The sequence below is a fragment of the Hylobates moloch genome, unplaced genomic scaffold (assembly GCF_009828535.3).
Source record: "Hylobates moloch isolate HMO894 unplaced genomic scaffold, HMol_V3 SCAFFOLD_16, whole genome shotgun sequence".
Classification (NCBI taxonomy): domain Eukaryota; kingdom Metazoa; phylum Chordata; class Mammalia; order Primates; family Hylobatidae; genus Hylobates; species Hylobates moloch.
In genome coordinates, this window is record NW_026652291.1 from 47,009,571 (window position 1) to 47,026,659 (window position 17,089).

The following is a 17,089-nucleotide window of genomic DNA, read 5'->3' on the forward strand; positions in this document are numbered from 1 at the left end:
CCGGCCTTGTCTATTTTTATTAGAGAATTCAGAGCTACTTATGAATCAAACTACTTTATATACATATAATGGATTTAGACAGGATAAGAACTTAATTTGGCAGCAAACTCTTCCATATAACCACTTTTTGCATAAAATGAAAATCTGCATAATGCACTGTAATTTTCAAAGAGCTTTTATATATAGTAACATCATTTAATTCTCAGAAGTGTGAGTAGGTATTGTTATCTTCCATTTGCCATTAAAGAAACACGCTCCATCATAAGCACTATCATCTCTCTCCCTTACCTATAACATAACCAAATTTGAAATTTACAGTAGTCACAAATCTCTTCATAATCACACATCACAAATTGTTGATTTTCTTTCTTCTCTTTCCTATTTTATGTGCTTAATTATAAATGAGCCCCTGAAAACAACTATTACAGGAGCCCCTGAAAACAGCTTTAACAAGAACTTAAAAAGAAGTCCCTGGACCCTTATCAATAAACACAACCATAGAAGAATCTGAAATATCTGTCCACATGGACACAATGTAATCACTGCACCTTTGACAGGCATCCTCTTTATCTAGGGGTAAAAATTAGTAGCTCTAAGCTGCAGTAATAATAACTAGCCTTAACTCTGGTCTTCCAAGTTTAGAGCCGTTAGTCATGTATGTTTCTGCCTTGAAGGAAGTATTACCTTGGTGTGTATTTCTAAGATGGGTACTAGGACTACCTCTGGCTCTGGCTGCTGAGACTTTGAATGTTTCTGTTGGTTTCCTTACTTACTCACAGCGAATAAGAGCTGTGACCACAGGAGCTAAACTGCCTGTGTTCAAATCTGGGTAAGGCATTTTCTAGCTTTGACCTTGGGCAAGTTATTTAACTGCTCAATACCTCAATTTCCTCATTCATGAAATGGGGATAATAGTAACAACTACCTCATTAGGCTGTTATAAGGATTAAATAAGTTAAAATACGTAAACAACTTAGAACAGCATCTAGCACTATAAATGTGTGCTATTATTACTAACCATACGTCCCTGCTAGCTAAAGAAATCTAACAACGGAATTTTTTGAGGCTCTTTCTTCTGGTAACACATTCTAGTTTTATTCTAAAACAAGCCATCAATTAAAAGGAAGTAATCTTTCTTTTATTTTTAAAGTTTAATTGGGATATATGTAACAGACAATAAACTGCATATATTTAAAGTTTTCAATTTGCTGTTTTGACCTACCTATAAACCATGAAACCATCACCACAATCAAGATAATACCATAAACATATCCATCAATCTCAAAAGTTTTCTCACACCCTTTTATCTTCTCCTTCTTGCCCTTTCCACCTCTACCTCCTACTGTCCCCAAAAAAGAACTGAAATGCTATTACTATAAATTAGTTTGCATTTTCTAAAATTTTATATAAATAAAATCAGTATTTTTTTTTTTTTGGTATGGCTTCTTTACTCAATATAACTTTTGTAAGAACCATCCATGTTATTGTTTGTATTCATAGTTCATGCCTTTTGGTTGCTAAGTATTCCACTGTACAGGATACACCACAATTTGTCCATTTACCAGTTGATGGACATTTGTGTTGTTTTCAGTTTTTGATTACTACAAATATAAGGTTGTATGAACATTCACGTACATGTCTTTGTGTAAATATATGTTTTAGTTTCTCTTGAGAAACTAGGAGTGAAATGCATGGTTCATATGGTGGGTGTATATTTTTAAATGGCAAAGCTCTTTTCCATAGGGGTTGGATCGTTTTACATTCCCAATCAACAAAGTATGAGAGTTCAGTTGCTCCACATCCTTGCCGACACTTGGCATGACAGTCTTTTAGATTTTAGATATTCTAACAGATGCGTGATGGTAGCTCATTGTGATTTTATTTTGCATTTTCCTAATGACTAACTCTGCTGAGAATCTTTTTTTTTTTCTTTTTTTTTGAGAAGGAGTTTTGCTCTGTCACCAGGGTGGAGTGCAGTGGCACGATCTCGGCTCACTGCAACCTCCACCTTCCAGGTTCAAGTGATTCTCCTGCCTCAGCCTCCTGAGTAGCTGGGACTACAGGTGCACACCACCACACCCAGCTAATTTTTGTATTTTTAGTAGAGATGGGGTTTCACCACATTGGCCAAGATGGTCTCGATCTCTTGACCTCGTGATCCACCTGCCTCAGCCTCCCAAAGTGCTGGGATTACAGGCGTGAGCCACCACGCCCAGCTGAGAATCTTTTTATGTGCTTATTTGCCATTTATATATCTTCTCTGGGTAAAGGACTGGTCCAAATCCATTGTTCATTTTTAAACTGGATTGTTGTTTTCTTAATATTGAGTTATGTGAGCTCCTTATATATTCTGAACACAAGTCTTTGATCAGATAAGTGATTTGTAAATATTTTCTCCCAGTCAGTGGCTTGCCTTTTAATTCTCCTAACTGTGTTTTGAAGAACAGAAGTTCTTATTTTTGATAAGAAGAACTTAAAAAATTATTATTCATAGATAGTACCTTTGGTATCATATCCCAGAAATGTTTGTCTAATCATGGTCACAAAAATTTTTTTTATACAGAAGTTATTAACAGATACTTTATCATTATTAACTAGTTTTTCCTGATCATTGCTTGGTCACAGGTTGGTAATACTGAACCCCACATAATCATGTGTTCCATAAACAATATTTATCTTACATATTTTTTGGTTTCATCCTTAACACATGTCCTGCTGCACAATACCATGAATACTTATTCATAAATTAGTTCAAAATGGGTAATTTTGAACGAATTACCAATACACAAATAAAAAACTACTTAATATTGAATTTTTTTAGATTAACATCTTGGTGAGTAATTAACCTATTTTTTCGGCACACAAGATTGCATGGGCCATTGGCTTACCTCAGTATTAAATTTCTTATGCAATACATTTCTTATGAAACACTTTTTACAAATTTCAATGTAATAAACACTTATCAAGCACCTACTATATGCAAATTACTGAGCTAGGTATTGCATGCAGATACAGAGATGTAAATGAAATAGCTACCTTACTTTTATATATATTATTTTTATGTTTTATTTACTTATTCATTTTTTTTGAGACAAGAGTCTCACTCTGTCACCAGCTGGAGTGCAGTGGTGTAATCTGGGCTCACTGCAACATCTGCCTCCCGGGCACAAGCAATCTGCCGCCCACGTCGGCCTCCCAAGTAGCTGGAACTACAGGAGCCCAGCTAATTTTTGTATTTTTTGTAGAGATGGTGTTTTGCCACATTGCCCAGGCTGGTCTCAAACTCCTGGACTCAAGCGATCCGCTGTCTCAACCTCCCAGAGTGCTGGGATTACAGGTGTGAGCCATTGCACCTGGCCATTACTTTTATTCTTTAATTTAAAGAGAGGGAATTAAGGCTTAAAAAAGGCTAAGTAATGTGTTCTAGGGCACAGCTTGGGTGAACTAGATTTATATTCAGGCTTGAGTCAGGAAATAAAGGAGGCATGATTTGAAGCTATCTGACTCCAGAGGCTTGGCTCTTGACGGGGTACCATGCTAAGGCAACATTGTTTCAATTCTCATTTTAAGTAAAATACAAGTGCTATTAATTTGGTACCTGGGAAAAATCTTCAGCAGCTACTGGTAAATTAACATCATTTTCTTGTTGTGTTGTGGGAAGAACCAGGTTAGAATTTGACTCCAACTCCAATTCTCCCCTAGCACATGAATCTTCATAAATATTACCTGTTATCAAAAATGTAAACAAAAAGTTAAAATAAATTGTTAAATTTATCTTCAAAAATGAACAAGTAGTTGACTAAAACCACCAATATTTCTCACCTGCTGAATTAGAACTAGCAGTGTACTTCAAACAAACACCTGGACCAAGCCTTTACTGCAATTAAAACCAAAACTCAGAGAGAATGCAAAAAGTACCTATGTTCAAACAAATTCATGGAATATTCTATGTAAAGTTCCAATCAACAAGTTGCCCATACAGTTCATCTGCAGCCTCCTTCCCACATATGAACTCTTAATACTCCTGCTCACCTTTCCTATCTCTAAGAGTCAATAGAATACTTTCTATCTGAAACGTAATCTTAAAGCAAAGGGCAATTTCCTGCCTGGAAAATGTTGGTATTGGCTAGCTCTATTCTGTGGATTTTTTTCTTCAAGTGATCAAGCTCTTATTTTCTTATCTAACTGGCACCTCTGGCTGAGTGCAGTAGCTCATGCCTGTAATCCAGCACTTTGGGAAGCTGAGGCGGGTGGATCGCCTGAGGTCAGGAGTTTGAGACCAGCCTGGCCAACGTGGTGAAACCTGTCGCTACTAAAAATACAAAAATTAGCTGGGTGTGGTGGCATGGCACCTGTAATCCCAGCTACTCAGGAAGCTGAGGCAGGAGAATCGCTTGAACCCGGGAGGTGGAGGTTGCACTGAGCTGAGATCGCGCCACTGCACTCCAGTCTGGGTAACAAAGTGAGACCTCGTCTCTAAATAAATAAATAAATACATAAATAAATAAATGGCACCTCAGTCAAATCAGTAAAAGGAGGAGCAGAGATATCTATGTATCTAACCACTGTACCTTTGTATTGCACTATATACTCCAAGCACTTTCATATATGAGTACATTATCTTATTACATTTGAACTTTACAATCATTCTGTAAGACAGGTTAGATAGCATTGTAACTGTCTCTCACTGACATTACTAAGGTTCAGAGAAGTTAATTAACTGTCCAAAATCAAAGAGCTAGTAAGAAGTAAAGAGGAATTAAGTCACTGCTCTCTGTTTCACAGTCTTGCTAGACAACCTTTTAAAATATAATCAATAGAAATAGACCTGAAGTTATATGCAAATTGTTTTAAACATATATTTTTTAAATTTATATATATTCTATATATAATTTATATATATACATATAAATTATCTATATATACATATAAATTACCTATATATATAAATTATATATATATATATATACACATATACAAACTTTTTTTTTTTTTAAAGACAGAGTCTCACTCCTGTTGCCCAGGCTGGAGTGCAATGGCATGATCATGGCTCCCTGCATCCTTGACTTCCCAGGCTCAGGTGATTCTTTCACCTCAGTGTCCTGAGTAGCTGGGACTACAGGTGTGCGCTACCACACTTGGATAATTTTTTGTATTTTTAGTAGAGACAGGGTTTTGCCACGTTGCCAAGGCTGGTCTGAAACCCCTGGGGTAAAGTGATCTTCCTGCCTCAGCCTCCCAAAGTGCTGGGATTACAGGCATGAGCCACTGCACTGCACCCAGCCTGAAAAAATATTTTAAAGACACCATAGATATTTTCCATTTAAAGGCATTCTGTTGACAATTTCCTAGATATAGCAAATAATCACTCTGATTGATCTTTTATGTTAATCTAGGTTTTCAATGGGCTTTTACATAAAGCGAAATACATCTATTGAGTTTTAATTTTTTTTTTTTTTTTCAGATGGACACTCACTCACCCAGGCTGGAGTGCAGTGGTGCAAGCTCGGCTCACTGCAACCTCCACCTCCCGGGTTCAAGCGATTCTCCTGCCTCTGCCTCCCTAGGAGCTGAGACTACAGGCATGCGCCACCATACTGACTAATTTTTATATTTTTAGTAGAGGCAGGGTTTCACCATATTGGCCAGGCTGGTCTTGAACTCCTGACCTCAAGGTCTCAAGTGATCTGCTCGCCTCATTCTCCCAAAGTGCTGGGATTACAGGCATGAGCCACCATGCCCAGGTGCATTGAGTTTTGATTTTTACTATTATGGTATTAAATCTGTATAAAACAATTTATCAAAATTATTACCTGATTCTCAATTAACCAACAGAAGATTAATTTAAATAATGGTAATAATACCTATAATTTAGAGTAACTAATGTTTCAGGCTTTATTTGCCTCTTTATATTCTGATATGCCTTTTTCTATTCCTATGTGACTTGTTCAACATTTTTCTAAGAGTGGCAAATGAATTAAGAGAAAAGAATTATATATAATGTTAAAAAAGAAGATACTGAAAACTCTTTTGCAGATGTATGGTATATGCCTAGAAAACCCAAGAGACTTTAATGAAAACAAAAGAACTCTATTAGAACTATAAGAGAATTGGTAATGTGACTGGATATCAGATAAATAGATAAAAATGATTAGCTTTTTTCTACAGTATAGCAACATAATCAAGCCATGAAAGCACAGAAAGCATAAAAGATAGAAATATCTACATATAAATTTTTAAATTATATGGCAAAAAAAGATCATCAACAATGTCAATGAGCAAAATATAAATTTGGATAAAGATATTTGCAATACAAATAGTAGAAAACATCTAAACTATAGAAACAGCTTTAAAACTAACAAGAAAAACTGAGAACCTCCCAGATGGGAAAAGAACTTTATAGGAGCACATACAAATGGCCAACAAACATATGAATAAAAAGACATATAAACTCACCAGGAGTCAGAAACGTATCTTCATATTTCTACTGAGGCATGTAAAAAAACTAATCAACACAATTTCAGGAGCGAATGTAAGGAAAGGGCACTAATAAATTGCTGATAAAAATAAACTGGTTTAAACTTTCAAGAAAGCAACTTGGCATTATCTATTTCTAAACTAAAGATACATTTGCTCGTGTATAGAAGAGCTTCCCAGGAGTACATACACTGGAGTAAGGAGGAGTATGTAAAACACAACAATCTGGTAGGATATGTGTGTGGATACTTACTCTAGCATTGTTTATAGTGCAGGGACATGTTAATAAACATCCATCAATAGAGAAACAACTAAATAAACTATTGGAAATCAACACTATGAAGTTTTACGTAATCATTAAAATGAATAAATTTAAGTAATACCAGTTGACCTGGAATAATCTAAGGGTTTACTGGGTAAAACACAAAATGCAGGCAAGTGTGCAAGATATGATCTCAAGTTGTAAAATAATGGCAATCACACACACCATATATATTGTACATGCATGTGTGCATATAATTATATGTGTGAGGTAAAAAACAGGAGGGTTATATGCCAGAATCTTAACATGGGTTACTTGGGATAAGGCATACATGGGACAGGAAAAAAGCGGTGGTGGCGAGCACTCAAAAAGTGCATAATAGCTTTCACATAATACATCATCCTATAATTTAACAGATATTTACTATGTTCTGTATACTACATAACCTGCTAGGTGACAGCGATATGACAGTAAACAAGATAAAGTCCGTACCCTCACATGAGATTACAAATCAGTGTGATAAGAGCAACATTAGGCAGGTGACATTAGAGAATTATACAGAGTACATATGACAGGTATTTAACCCAGTGATAAGGGTCAGGAAAGGATTCCATGACAGCAATCATAACAGTGCTGAATTTGCTGTGTCTTCTAACAAGCAGGCTCACTGACTGTGGGTGTCTTACCTGTATAATGCAAGTTAGACCTTTAAAAGAGGGATATTTAAAATATTATTTCATTCAAGTCCAATTTAATTTATCATAACTAGAAATCCCTAATTTTACTTTCCTAGAATTTTGTTACAGTGGAAAGCAACCATGGCTAAAATTACCAGTCCAGCAAGAGTTTTTGGTCTGGCATATCTAATGGATTTTTTTCATTTGTATGAAAGTCAAAGGCATCACAAATTCAGTATGTATAAACCCCACTCAATCTCTTTCCTCCTAATTCTGTCCTTCCTCCATATTCGCTCTCTCTCAGTGACTGACATGACCATCTATCCAATAATTCTAGACAGAAACCTAGGGATTTCTTAGACTTTCTGCTTCTTTTGTACTGCTCACATTCAAATGAATTCCTGTCCATCTCCTTAATTCTCTCTCAAATCTCCCTTTTTATATATCCTCACTACTGAATAATGTCTCATCAGGTCAACTTTAATGGTCGTAATCAGGCTCCTTGCCTCCAGTCTTAACTCTTCCAATCTATCCATCACATTGCACCTCAGATGATCTTGCTAAATAAAAGGTAAATACGATCCTATCACTCATTTACTTATAATCTTTAACAGACTGATGAATATCACACAACATTCAGAATTGACAGAAACAAGGCTGAATTGTTCATGGGAATAAGTATAAAGTAAGACTGTTATTATTTCCCATTTTGTATACAAAGCGATCCTTACTGTACTCCTTAATAGATCATCCAGGGCTTTTCATGACCTGGTTTCTGCTCCCTGCTGCAATTTCACTACATCTTAAGCTCTAATTCTTTGACGAAAACACTGCATTTCCGTGATTAACCCTTGCTTTTTTTTTTTTTTTTTTTGCCTTTGTCCCCTGTCTCATTTCATATTCTGCCTGAAAGGTCCCTCCTCACTCACCACATGGCAAGCATTTATTCATCTTTGAGGAGTCACTTCAAGCAAGACTTCCCTCATCTATGAAGTCTTTCCTGAATCCCTTCAACTACAATTGACCTGTACCTCCATCCTATACGGGCTTCTTCACAATAACTACCGTAATTTATTGCATGTTTTTGCTTTCTTATCTACTATGTCTACTAGAGAAAAAAAATCATTGTGAACAGGGCCTTACCAAGTTTCATATTTCTAGCACCTAGCACATGCTCAGCACATAGCAGGCACTCAAAAATGTCTTCTGAATAAGTAAATGAACAAATTGGAATATTCTTATCATAATTTACCATCTGGCTAATTCCCTTAAGATTCAATTTCATGTTGGATCTTGCAGAAAACCTTTTCTAAGCCCTCACAAATGAGTTAAGTTCTCCTCTGCACTCCCACAGCCGTCTGTGTTGTACTAGTCACACAATATTATAATTGTTATTTATTTCTCCCACACTAGTTAGTAAACATCTTGAGAGCAGGTATCTATCATCTTTGAATCTTGAGTGCTTAATGTAGTACTTACACAGTTCTAGGTATACAGTGGGTATTTAATACAGGTTTTCTGAGTAAATAAAAAGCTGTAGTTGGTAGTATATCCCAGGGTCCACAAATAATTCACTCCAATTATAGGTTACATTTTAGGTTTCCCAAGACAACTCCTCAAAGCCAATTTTGCAACTTTCAAGTTACTCAACCCAACCTGAGAGCCTCAGGAATGGAGACAGTGATAGAGGACTACAGAAAATAGGATACTTCCTGAAAATTAGCAGGGGTGGGGAGGGGCAAAGTAAGAATAGATGACCCTCTGTTATTAAAAATCAAGATGAAAAGCAATACCAATCACTAGCATATATAGTTGATTCTCATCTATGGACCACAGTTACAGTCTGTGGTGACCAGGAGAAAATCTTGAAACAAGAGGAACAAATTAGTTTTCTATAGGCAAAGTCCTTTTAGTCAACTGTTGATAGTTTCTGATTCTATTAAGTACATATTAGATAGTACTTTTCATACTCCAAGCATTATTAAAGAGAACACCACCATGTGCCAAGCACTGTGCTTACTACTTTACATGCATTGTCAAATACATGTACCTAAAAACCGTAATGAGATAGACACTATTACCTCCAAGATAGCCCCCAGTGATCCCTGCCCTCCTGGTATCTACACCTTTTAAAAGTCACCTCTTAAGTTGTTCCATGATTGGCCTGCGTTATCAATGGAATATGACAGAAGTGATGGCATGTCACTTTGGAGATTAGGTTATAAAAGACATTATCGGCCGGGCGCGGTGGCTCACGCTTGTAATCCCAGCACTGTGGGAGGCCGAGGCGGGCGGATCACGAGGTCAGGAGATCGAGACCACGGTGAAACCCCGTCTCTACTAAAAATACAAAAAATTAGCCGGGCGTGGTGGCGGGCGCCTGTAGTCCCAGCTACTCGGAGAGGCTGAGGCAGGAGAATGGCGTGAACCCGGGAGGCGGAGCTTGCAGTGAGCCGAGATTGCGCCACTGCACTCCAGCCTGGGCGACAGAGCGAGACTCCGTCTCAAAAAAAAAAGACATTATCAGCTGGGCGCAGTGGCTCACACGTGTAATCCCAGCACTTTGGGAGGCTGTGGCGGGTGGATCACTTGAGGTCAGAAGTTTGAGACCTGCCTGGCCAACATGGCAAAACCCTGTCTCTACAAAAACATACAAAAATCAGCCAGGCGTGGTGGTGTGCATCTGTAGTCCCAGCTGCTCAGGAGGCCGAGGTAGGGAATCACTTGAACCCAGGAGGCAGAGGTTGCAGTGAGCTGAGATTGCTCCACTGCACTCCAGCCTGGGCAACAGAGCGAGACTCTGTCTCAAAAGAAAAGAAAAAAAAAGACATTATGGTTTCCATCTTGATTGCTTACTTTCTCTTGGGAGATGTCTGCTACCACACATCATTCACGGCCCTATGGACTGGTTAACATGGTGAGGAAGTGAAGCCTCTTGCTAAATCCATGTGAGTGAGCTTGGAAAGTGGATCCTTCAACCCTAGTCAAGCCTTCAGATGACCTCAGTCCAAGCCATCATCTTGACTGCCACATCAGGAGAGATCCTGAAAACCACCCAGGTAAGCCACTACCGGATTTGTGACTTTCAGAGTTCTGTGAAATAATAAATGTTTGCTGCCTTCAGCTGTTAAATGTGGGGTAATTTTGTACACAGCAATATTATCCCCACTTGACACATAAAGAAATTTGGGTTCAGGAACATTAAGTTACTTGACCAAAGATACACAGAGCTGGAATTCAAACCCATTTCTGAAACTCTCAAAGCCTAAACTCTTAGCTCTTCTGCTATACTGCCTTACATATGTGCTCAATCTTATGTTATACCATATTACTTATTTTTTCCCAATTAAACAAATACCTACATTGTACCTAAGATTAAAAATGCACTGTACTATAAGTAATCTGCTAGGGTTACCAGAGATTTAAAAAGGACTGGAGAGGCTATCTCCTCAGGGAGTTTATTCCGTAACATTTCAACTAAGTACCTAGTTGCTCTCAGGTACCTAGTAGCTCTTAAGTACCTAGCAGTTCAAGTGATCTGCGAGAGCCACCTAGTGTTAACTCTGTTTAATTGCATTCTGCACATTTAGCTGGACATAAATGTAAGTCACATTTCATGCCATTTGAATCCTACAAATTTTAAAGAATGTAAAACATTTAATACTCTCATTATGTGTACAAAATGAGAAATAAGGCCAATCTTTACATTTATTCACATGGGAAATTCAGTCTCGAACTTCTCCCAATTCTGAATGATACAAGGTGTTCACTCAATATGAAATTAAATACTCTAACTTCAGGCTTTTCCTTTTCTGATTTCTGGCAAATCTGCATGCCTCCGGAAGTTTCTTTTCACTTAAGAGAAAGAAACAATGGGCATTTAAAAATCAATAATAAGAATATAGCAGATCCTCATTTAGTTGTAAATTACATATTTGCAAATTTATCTACTCACTAAAATGTATTTATAACCCCCAAATCAATACTTGCAGCACCTTTGTGGTCATTTCTGGACATGTACAGAGTGGTGAAAAACTTAAATTACCTAACATGCATTTTTCCAGTTGATGCTGAACAACGATACATTCCACTTTATTCCAGCTCTCATACTATAAACAAGTGACCTTTACACAGTATAGGTAAAGCTGTGTTTTTCACATTTCATCCTTTTTTTTTTTTTTTTTTTGGTGATTTCACTGTTTAAAATGGTCCCTTAGTGCTGAAGTACTGTCTAGTGTTTCTTTTCTTTTTCTTTTTTTTTTTTTGAGACAGAGACTCGCTCTTGTTGCCCAGGCTGGAGTGCAGTGGCGCGATTTCAGCTCACTGCAACCTCTGCCTTCTGCCCTCTGAGCCTCCCGGGTTCAAGCAATTCTCCTGCCTCAGCTTCCCAAGTAGCTGAGATTACAGGCATCTGCCACTGTGCCCGGCTAATTTTTGCATTTTCAGTAGAGATGAGGCTTCACCATGTTGGCCAGGCTGGTCTTAAACTCCTGACCTCAGGTGATCTGCCCACCTTGGCCTCCCAAAGTGCTGGATTACAGGCGTGAGCCACCGCACCTGGCCTGTCTAGTGTTTCTAAGCACAAAAAGGCTCCGTTGTGTCTTATGGAGAAAATACATGTGTTAGATAGGCTTCCTTTAGGCACAAGTTATACTGCTGGATAGTTCAATGGCTGTGAGTTCAATATTAATGAATCCAAAATATATATTAAATAAGATTTCTTTAAACAGAAACATAAATAAAACCAGGTTATGTATTGATCAGTTGATAAAAATGTTATGACCAGAGGCTCACAGAAACCTAATCCTGTATTTCCCCTAGGAGCAATGGTTCAATATTTGTTAATATGTTTGTGGTGACCACAGAATATAACAATGGTCCATAGATGAGAGTCAACTATATATGCTAGTGATTGGTATTCTCTATTCTATCCTTATTTCCAATGTGTCACAGCAGAAAGTTTATTTAAATTCTAAAATAGTCCTGAATGCACTGAGTGCTACTGAAATTCATATAGTATAAAGAATAAATGTCTATAGTATTATCTAATTTAACCTTGTCCTAAAGATCTGTTATGTCAATTTTCATGGATTCGTTATATTTTTCCAGTACATATTACAATAAATGCATCGGCTGGGCATGGTGGCTCACGCCTGTAATCCCAGCACTTTGGGAGGCCAAGGCGGGCAGATCACCTGAGCTTAGGAGTTCGAGACCAGCCTGGCCAACATAGTGAAACCCTGTCTCTAATAAAAATACAAAAATTAGCTGGGCATGGTGGCACATGCCTGTAATCCCAGCTACTCGGGAGGCTGAGGCAGGAGAATAGCTTGAACCCAGGAGGCAGGGGTTGCAGTGAGCCGAGATCATGCCACTGCATTCCACCCTGGGTGACAGAGCAAGACTCCATCCCCCAAAAAATAAAATAAAATAGGCCGGGTGTGGTGGCTCACGCCTGTAATCCCAGCACTTTGGGAGGCCATGGCGGGCGGATCACGAGGTCAGGAGATCGAGACCATCCTGGCTAACACAATGAACCCCATCTCTACTAAAAATACAAAAAATTAGCCAGGCATGGTGGTGGGCTCCTGTAGTCCCAGCTACTTAGAAGGCTGAGGCAGGAGAACGGCGTGAACTCGAGAGGCGGAGCTTGCAGTGAGCCGAGATTGTGCCGCTGCACTCCAGCCTGGGTGACAGAGCGAGACTCCGTCTCTAAATAAATAAATAGAATGAAATAAAATAAAAGTATCACAGTTAAAAAGTTTTAAGTGTATGTATGTGTATCACCAAAATTAATTCACATACCACCCAATGGTTCATGTACCAACATTGATATATGAATCACATTTGGGGAAACACTGCTATATATACTATAAAAAAAGTTATCACCAAACTTTTCAATTATTAAAATCCCTTTTAATAAAGAAATTTTGCAAGCCCCTATCTGAAAATAGGTATGCTTTTCTTAACTCAGATTAGGGATACTACTATGACACATCAAGAAAAAATATTTTGGTGTCTACCTGAAACTGTGTCAAATTGCCGAGATAATGGTTTAGGATCACATTGTTGATCCAAAGACTGTGCATTAGTGACAGGTGGCTGCATATAGAGAGAATGTCCCATTAAGATGTTCTCTGCTGCCGCTGTTAGCTGGGGTCTTTGTCCTTCACTAAGTTCACCCACACTGTTTTCCAAGTCCTTTAAAAAGTAGAAACAATTGTTAAAACCATTATATTAAAATCAAGTCAAAACAGGAAATGTTTGCCAAATATCATGAACAAGACCCTTTGACTCCTTGGAAGGTATTTTACAAACTGCCTTCTATGCCACATATACATTACATGCAAGAAAAGTTCAAGAAGTTAGTCTAATAAGCCTCGTGATAGGCTTTGTTTTCAATACAATAATTTCATATATTTTATGAAATTAACCACTGTTTTTCAAGCACCAATAGCAATAAAACATATAAGAAAAATTATATTACAATTTAAAACACTCAATGGGGCCAGCACGGTGGCTCATGCCTATAATCCTAGCACTTTAGGAGGCCGAGGCGGGTGGATCACTTGAGATCAGGAATTCAAGACCAGCCTAGGCAACATGGCGAAACCCCGTCTCGACAAAATATACAAAAATTAGCTGGGCATCATAGCACACACCTGTAGTCCCAGTTACTTGGGGGGCTGAGGCAGGAGGCTAGCTTGAACCCAGGAGGCAGAGGCTGCAGTGAGCGAGATTGCACCACTGTACTCCAGCGTGGGTGACAGTGAGACCCTGTGTCAAAAAAAAAACAAAAAATCAGCTGGGCACGGTGGCTCACACCTGTAATCCCAGCACTTTGGGAGGCCGAGGCGGCGGATCACAAGGTCAGGAGATCAAGACCATCCTGGCTAACACGGTGAAACCCCGTCTCTACGAAAAACACAAAAAATTAGCTGGGCGTGGTGGCGGGCGCCTGTAGTCCCAGATACTCGGGAGACTGAGGCAGGAGAATGGTGTGAACCCGGGAGGTGGAGCTTGCAGTGAGCTGAGATTGCGCCACTGCACTCCAGCCTGGGTGACGGACCAAGACTCCGTAAAAAAAAAAAAAAAAATCAAAACCACTAAATGCTGGTATGCATTACACATCGTTCATACAGCTTAAAATGGGAGTAACAGAAAATTTCTCTCATTTTTCATGAATAAAAATTGCCTAAAGTTTGTTAGTGTAAACTTTACAATAAACAATTGATGAGGAGAATAATATACTTTAAACAGCATAAAGGTTACCCCATATATCAATAATAAGATTTTTATAAAAGTATAGAGGCCCTGGCGTGGTGGCTCACACCACCCAGCACTTTGGGAGGCCGAGGCGGGCAGATCACAAGGTCAGGAGTTTGAGACCAGCCTGGCCAATATGGTGAAACCCCGTCTCTACTAAAAAAAAAAGTATAAAAATTAGCCGGGCATGGTGGCAGCTGCCTGTAGTCCCAGCCATCCGGGAGGCTGAGGCAAGAAAATCACTTGAACCCAGGAGGCAGAGGCTGCAGTGAGCCGAGACTGAGCCACTGAACTCCAGCCTGGGTGACAGAGTGATACTCTGTCTCAAAAAAAAAAAAAAGTATACAGATTATAGAAGAATACTTTAGTCATATTTAATAATGTTATTTTCTCTGGGAAAAATAAAAAATACAAAAAGCACAAAAATTGTTGGCTGGGCATGGTGGGTCACGCCTGTAATCTCAGCACTTTGGGAGGCCGAGGTGGGTGGATCACCTGAAGTCAGGAGTTCCAGACAATCCTGATCAACATGGCAAAAACCCGTCTCTACTAAAAATACAGAATTAGCGGGCACAGTAGTGCACGCCTGTAACCCCAGCTACTCAGGAGGCTGAAGCAGAAGAATCGCTTGAACCCAGGAGGTGGAGGTTGCAGTGAGCCGAGATCCCGCCACTGCACTCCAGCCTGGGCAACAAGAGCGAAACTCCATCTCAAAAAAAAAAAAAAAAAAAAAATTGTTTTAAATGAAATCTATGAAATAAATGAACAAATGAAAAAATATAAGACTCTTATTTTCTTTCTATATTAAAAAATTATATATCCTAATCACTAGTACATTTTATGACTTGAGATATTCTAATTAATGAATTTACTAATTAAGAACTGAAGAAAAATTCCAATTATCTGAAAGCTCCCATGTTTCTCATTTAAAAGGGGTTTAATTTCAACCAACAAGTGTTTTTTTTAACTAGACTATATGAAGAAATCACTGCTGAAACGCCTTTGATGATTCCATTGACTATAAAATAAAATCTAAACTTAGCTCAACATTCAAGATTCTCTTCAATTTGCCTTCATTCTCCTATGTACATCTCTATCTCTCCTTATTCCCTTAGCCTGACTCTTCTTTAGGAATACTGATTGCCTCAACATCCTTTAAATTAAAAAATACTGTTTCATAATTAATATGAAATCCCCTGGAGACTCTTGGGCAGTGTTTAGAATGATGGCAATTATGTTTCCCCCAGAAATTAATGAGAAATATTTCACAATGCCTATATTACTCTGACAGTCTACAGTAACTTCTCTGTTGTGAATCTGTTTTCTAGGATACTTGCAACTGCTGAACTATTTAACACCTTAAGAATACTCTATGACCCTACTGAAGACTTATCTTGCCTATTTACAAAATGGTCTCACTCATAAGTATCTCTGAGTTTTGGATTATACTCAGTGCTTAAACTCATGCCAATTTAAGTCAGGTTGCCTATAATACAGAGTAATACACCTAGCTCATCTACATATATGTACAAATTACAGTTTTGCCATCACTGACCAAAGCCCCTCTAAGCAAGAAGTTTCAAGCACAAAGAAAAGCCACAACTTAGAAAAGCAATATTTTAACTTATAATGTATCAATATTACTAGTTCTTATTACATAGCCCTTTAGACAGGAAAATATGCAAAATATTAATAGCCCTTTAGACAAGAAAGTATGCCAAATGTCACTGTTAATCAGACTGGCAAAAATTTAAGATTAAAAGCACTTTGTGTGACATGGGAAAGGGATCTCATACAGCTAGGGGCAATTTTTCAGTGCCTACTTAAATTATGAATGCTTATATCTTTGAGCCAGCAATTCCATGCCTTAGTATCTAAATCTAGAAAAATAATTTCTCACGAGTACAAAAAAAGGATTTTATACCTAGTATAGTTTGATTAGAGAATAATTGGAACCAATCTAAAAATCCTTCAATAGGAGAATAATTAAACTATGGTATACTACATGGTAGATAAAAAGAATATAGTAGATCTTCAGGATTTATGTTAAATTTTAAAAAGCCTTGCAACTTGCTTTTTAAAATTTAAAATTGCACAACAATGTATACACACACCTCAACATTATATACTAAGCCAGAAATGGTGGCTCATGCCTATAATCCCAGGACTTTGGAAGGCTGAGGCAGGAGGATCACTTGCGGTCAGAAGTTGGAGATCAGCCTAGCCAACATAGTGAGACCCCGTCTCTGCAAAAAATAAAAAATTAGCTAGGTATGGTGCACGCCTATAGTCCCAGCTACTCTGGGGGCTGAGATGGGAGGAATGCTTGAGTCCAAGAGTTCGAGGCTGCAGTGAGCTGACTGAGCCACTGCACTCCAGCCTGAACAACAGACTGAAACTCTGTCTC

The 17,089-nt window shown here is 38.2% G+C and overlaps 1 protein-coding gene across 15 annotated transcripts in view; it reads right to left on the bottom strand.

The window, feature by feature from the left end:
- Window positions 1-17,089, bottom strand: part of KIAA0586 (KIAA0586 ortholog) — a 122,905-nt gene that overhangs the window by 36,331 nt on the left and 69,485 nt on the right. For 11 of the 15 annotated variants that reach the window (XM_058429480.1, XM_058429479.1, XM_058429478.1 and 8 more), the window contains 2 exons: window positions 13,440-13,617; window positions 3,599-3,726 (listed from right to left, as the gene is read on the bottom strand). In XM_058429480.1, the coding sequence (XP_058285463.1) occupies window positions 3,599-3,726; window positions 13,440-13,617 (306 nt within the window). Of the gene's footprint in view, window positions 1-3,598; window positions 3,727-3,822; window positions 3,878-5,439; window positions 6,506-9,951; window positions 11,272-13,439; window positions 13,618-16,796; window positions 16,929-17,089 lie in introns of those variants that run through there. The other 4 variants (XR_009210249.1, XM_058429477.1, XM_058429476.1 and 1 more) reach the window with 4 other exon arrangements.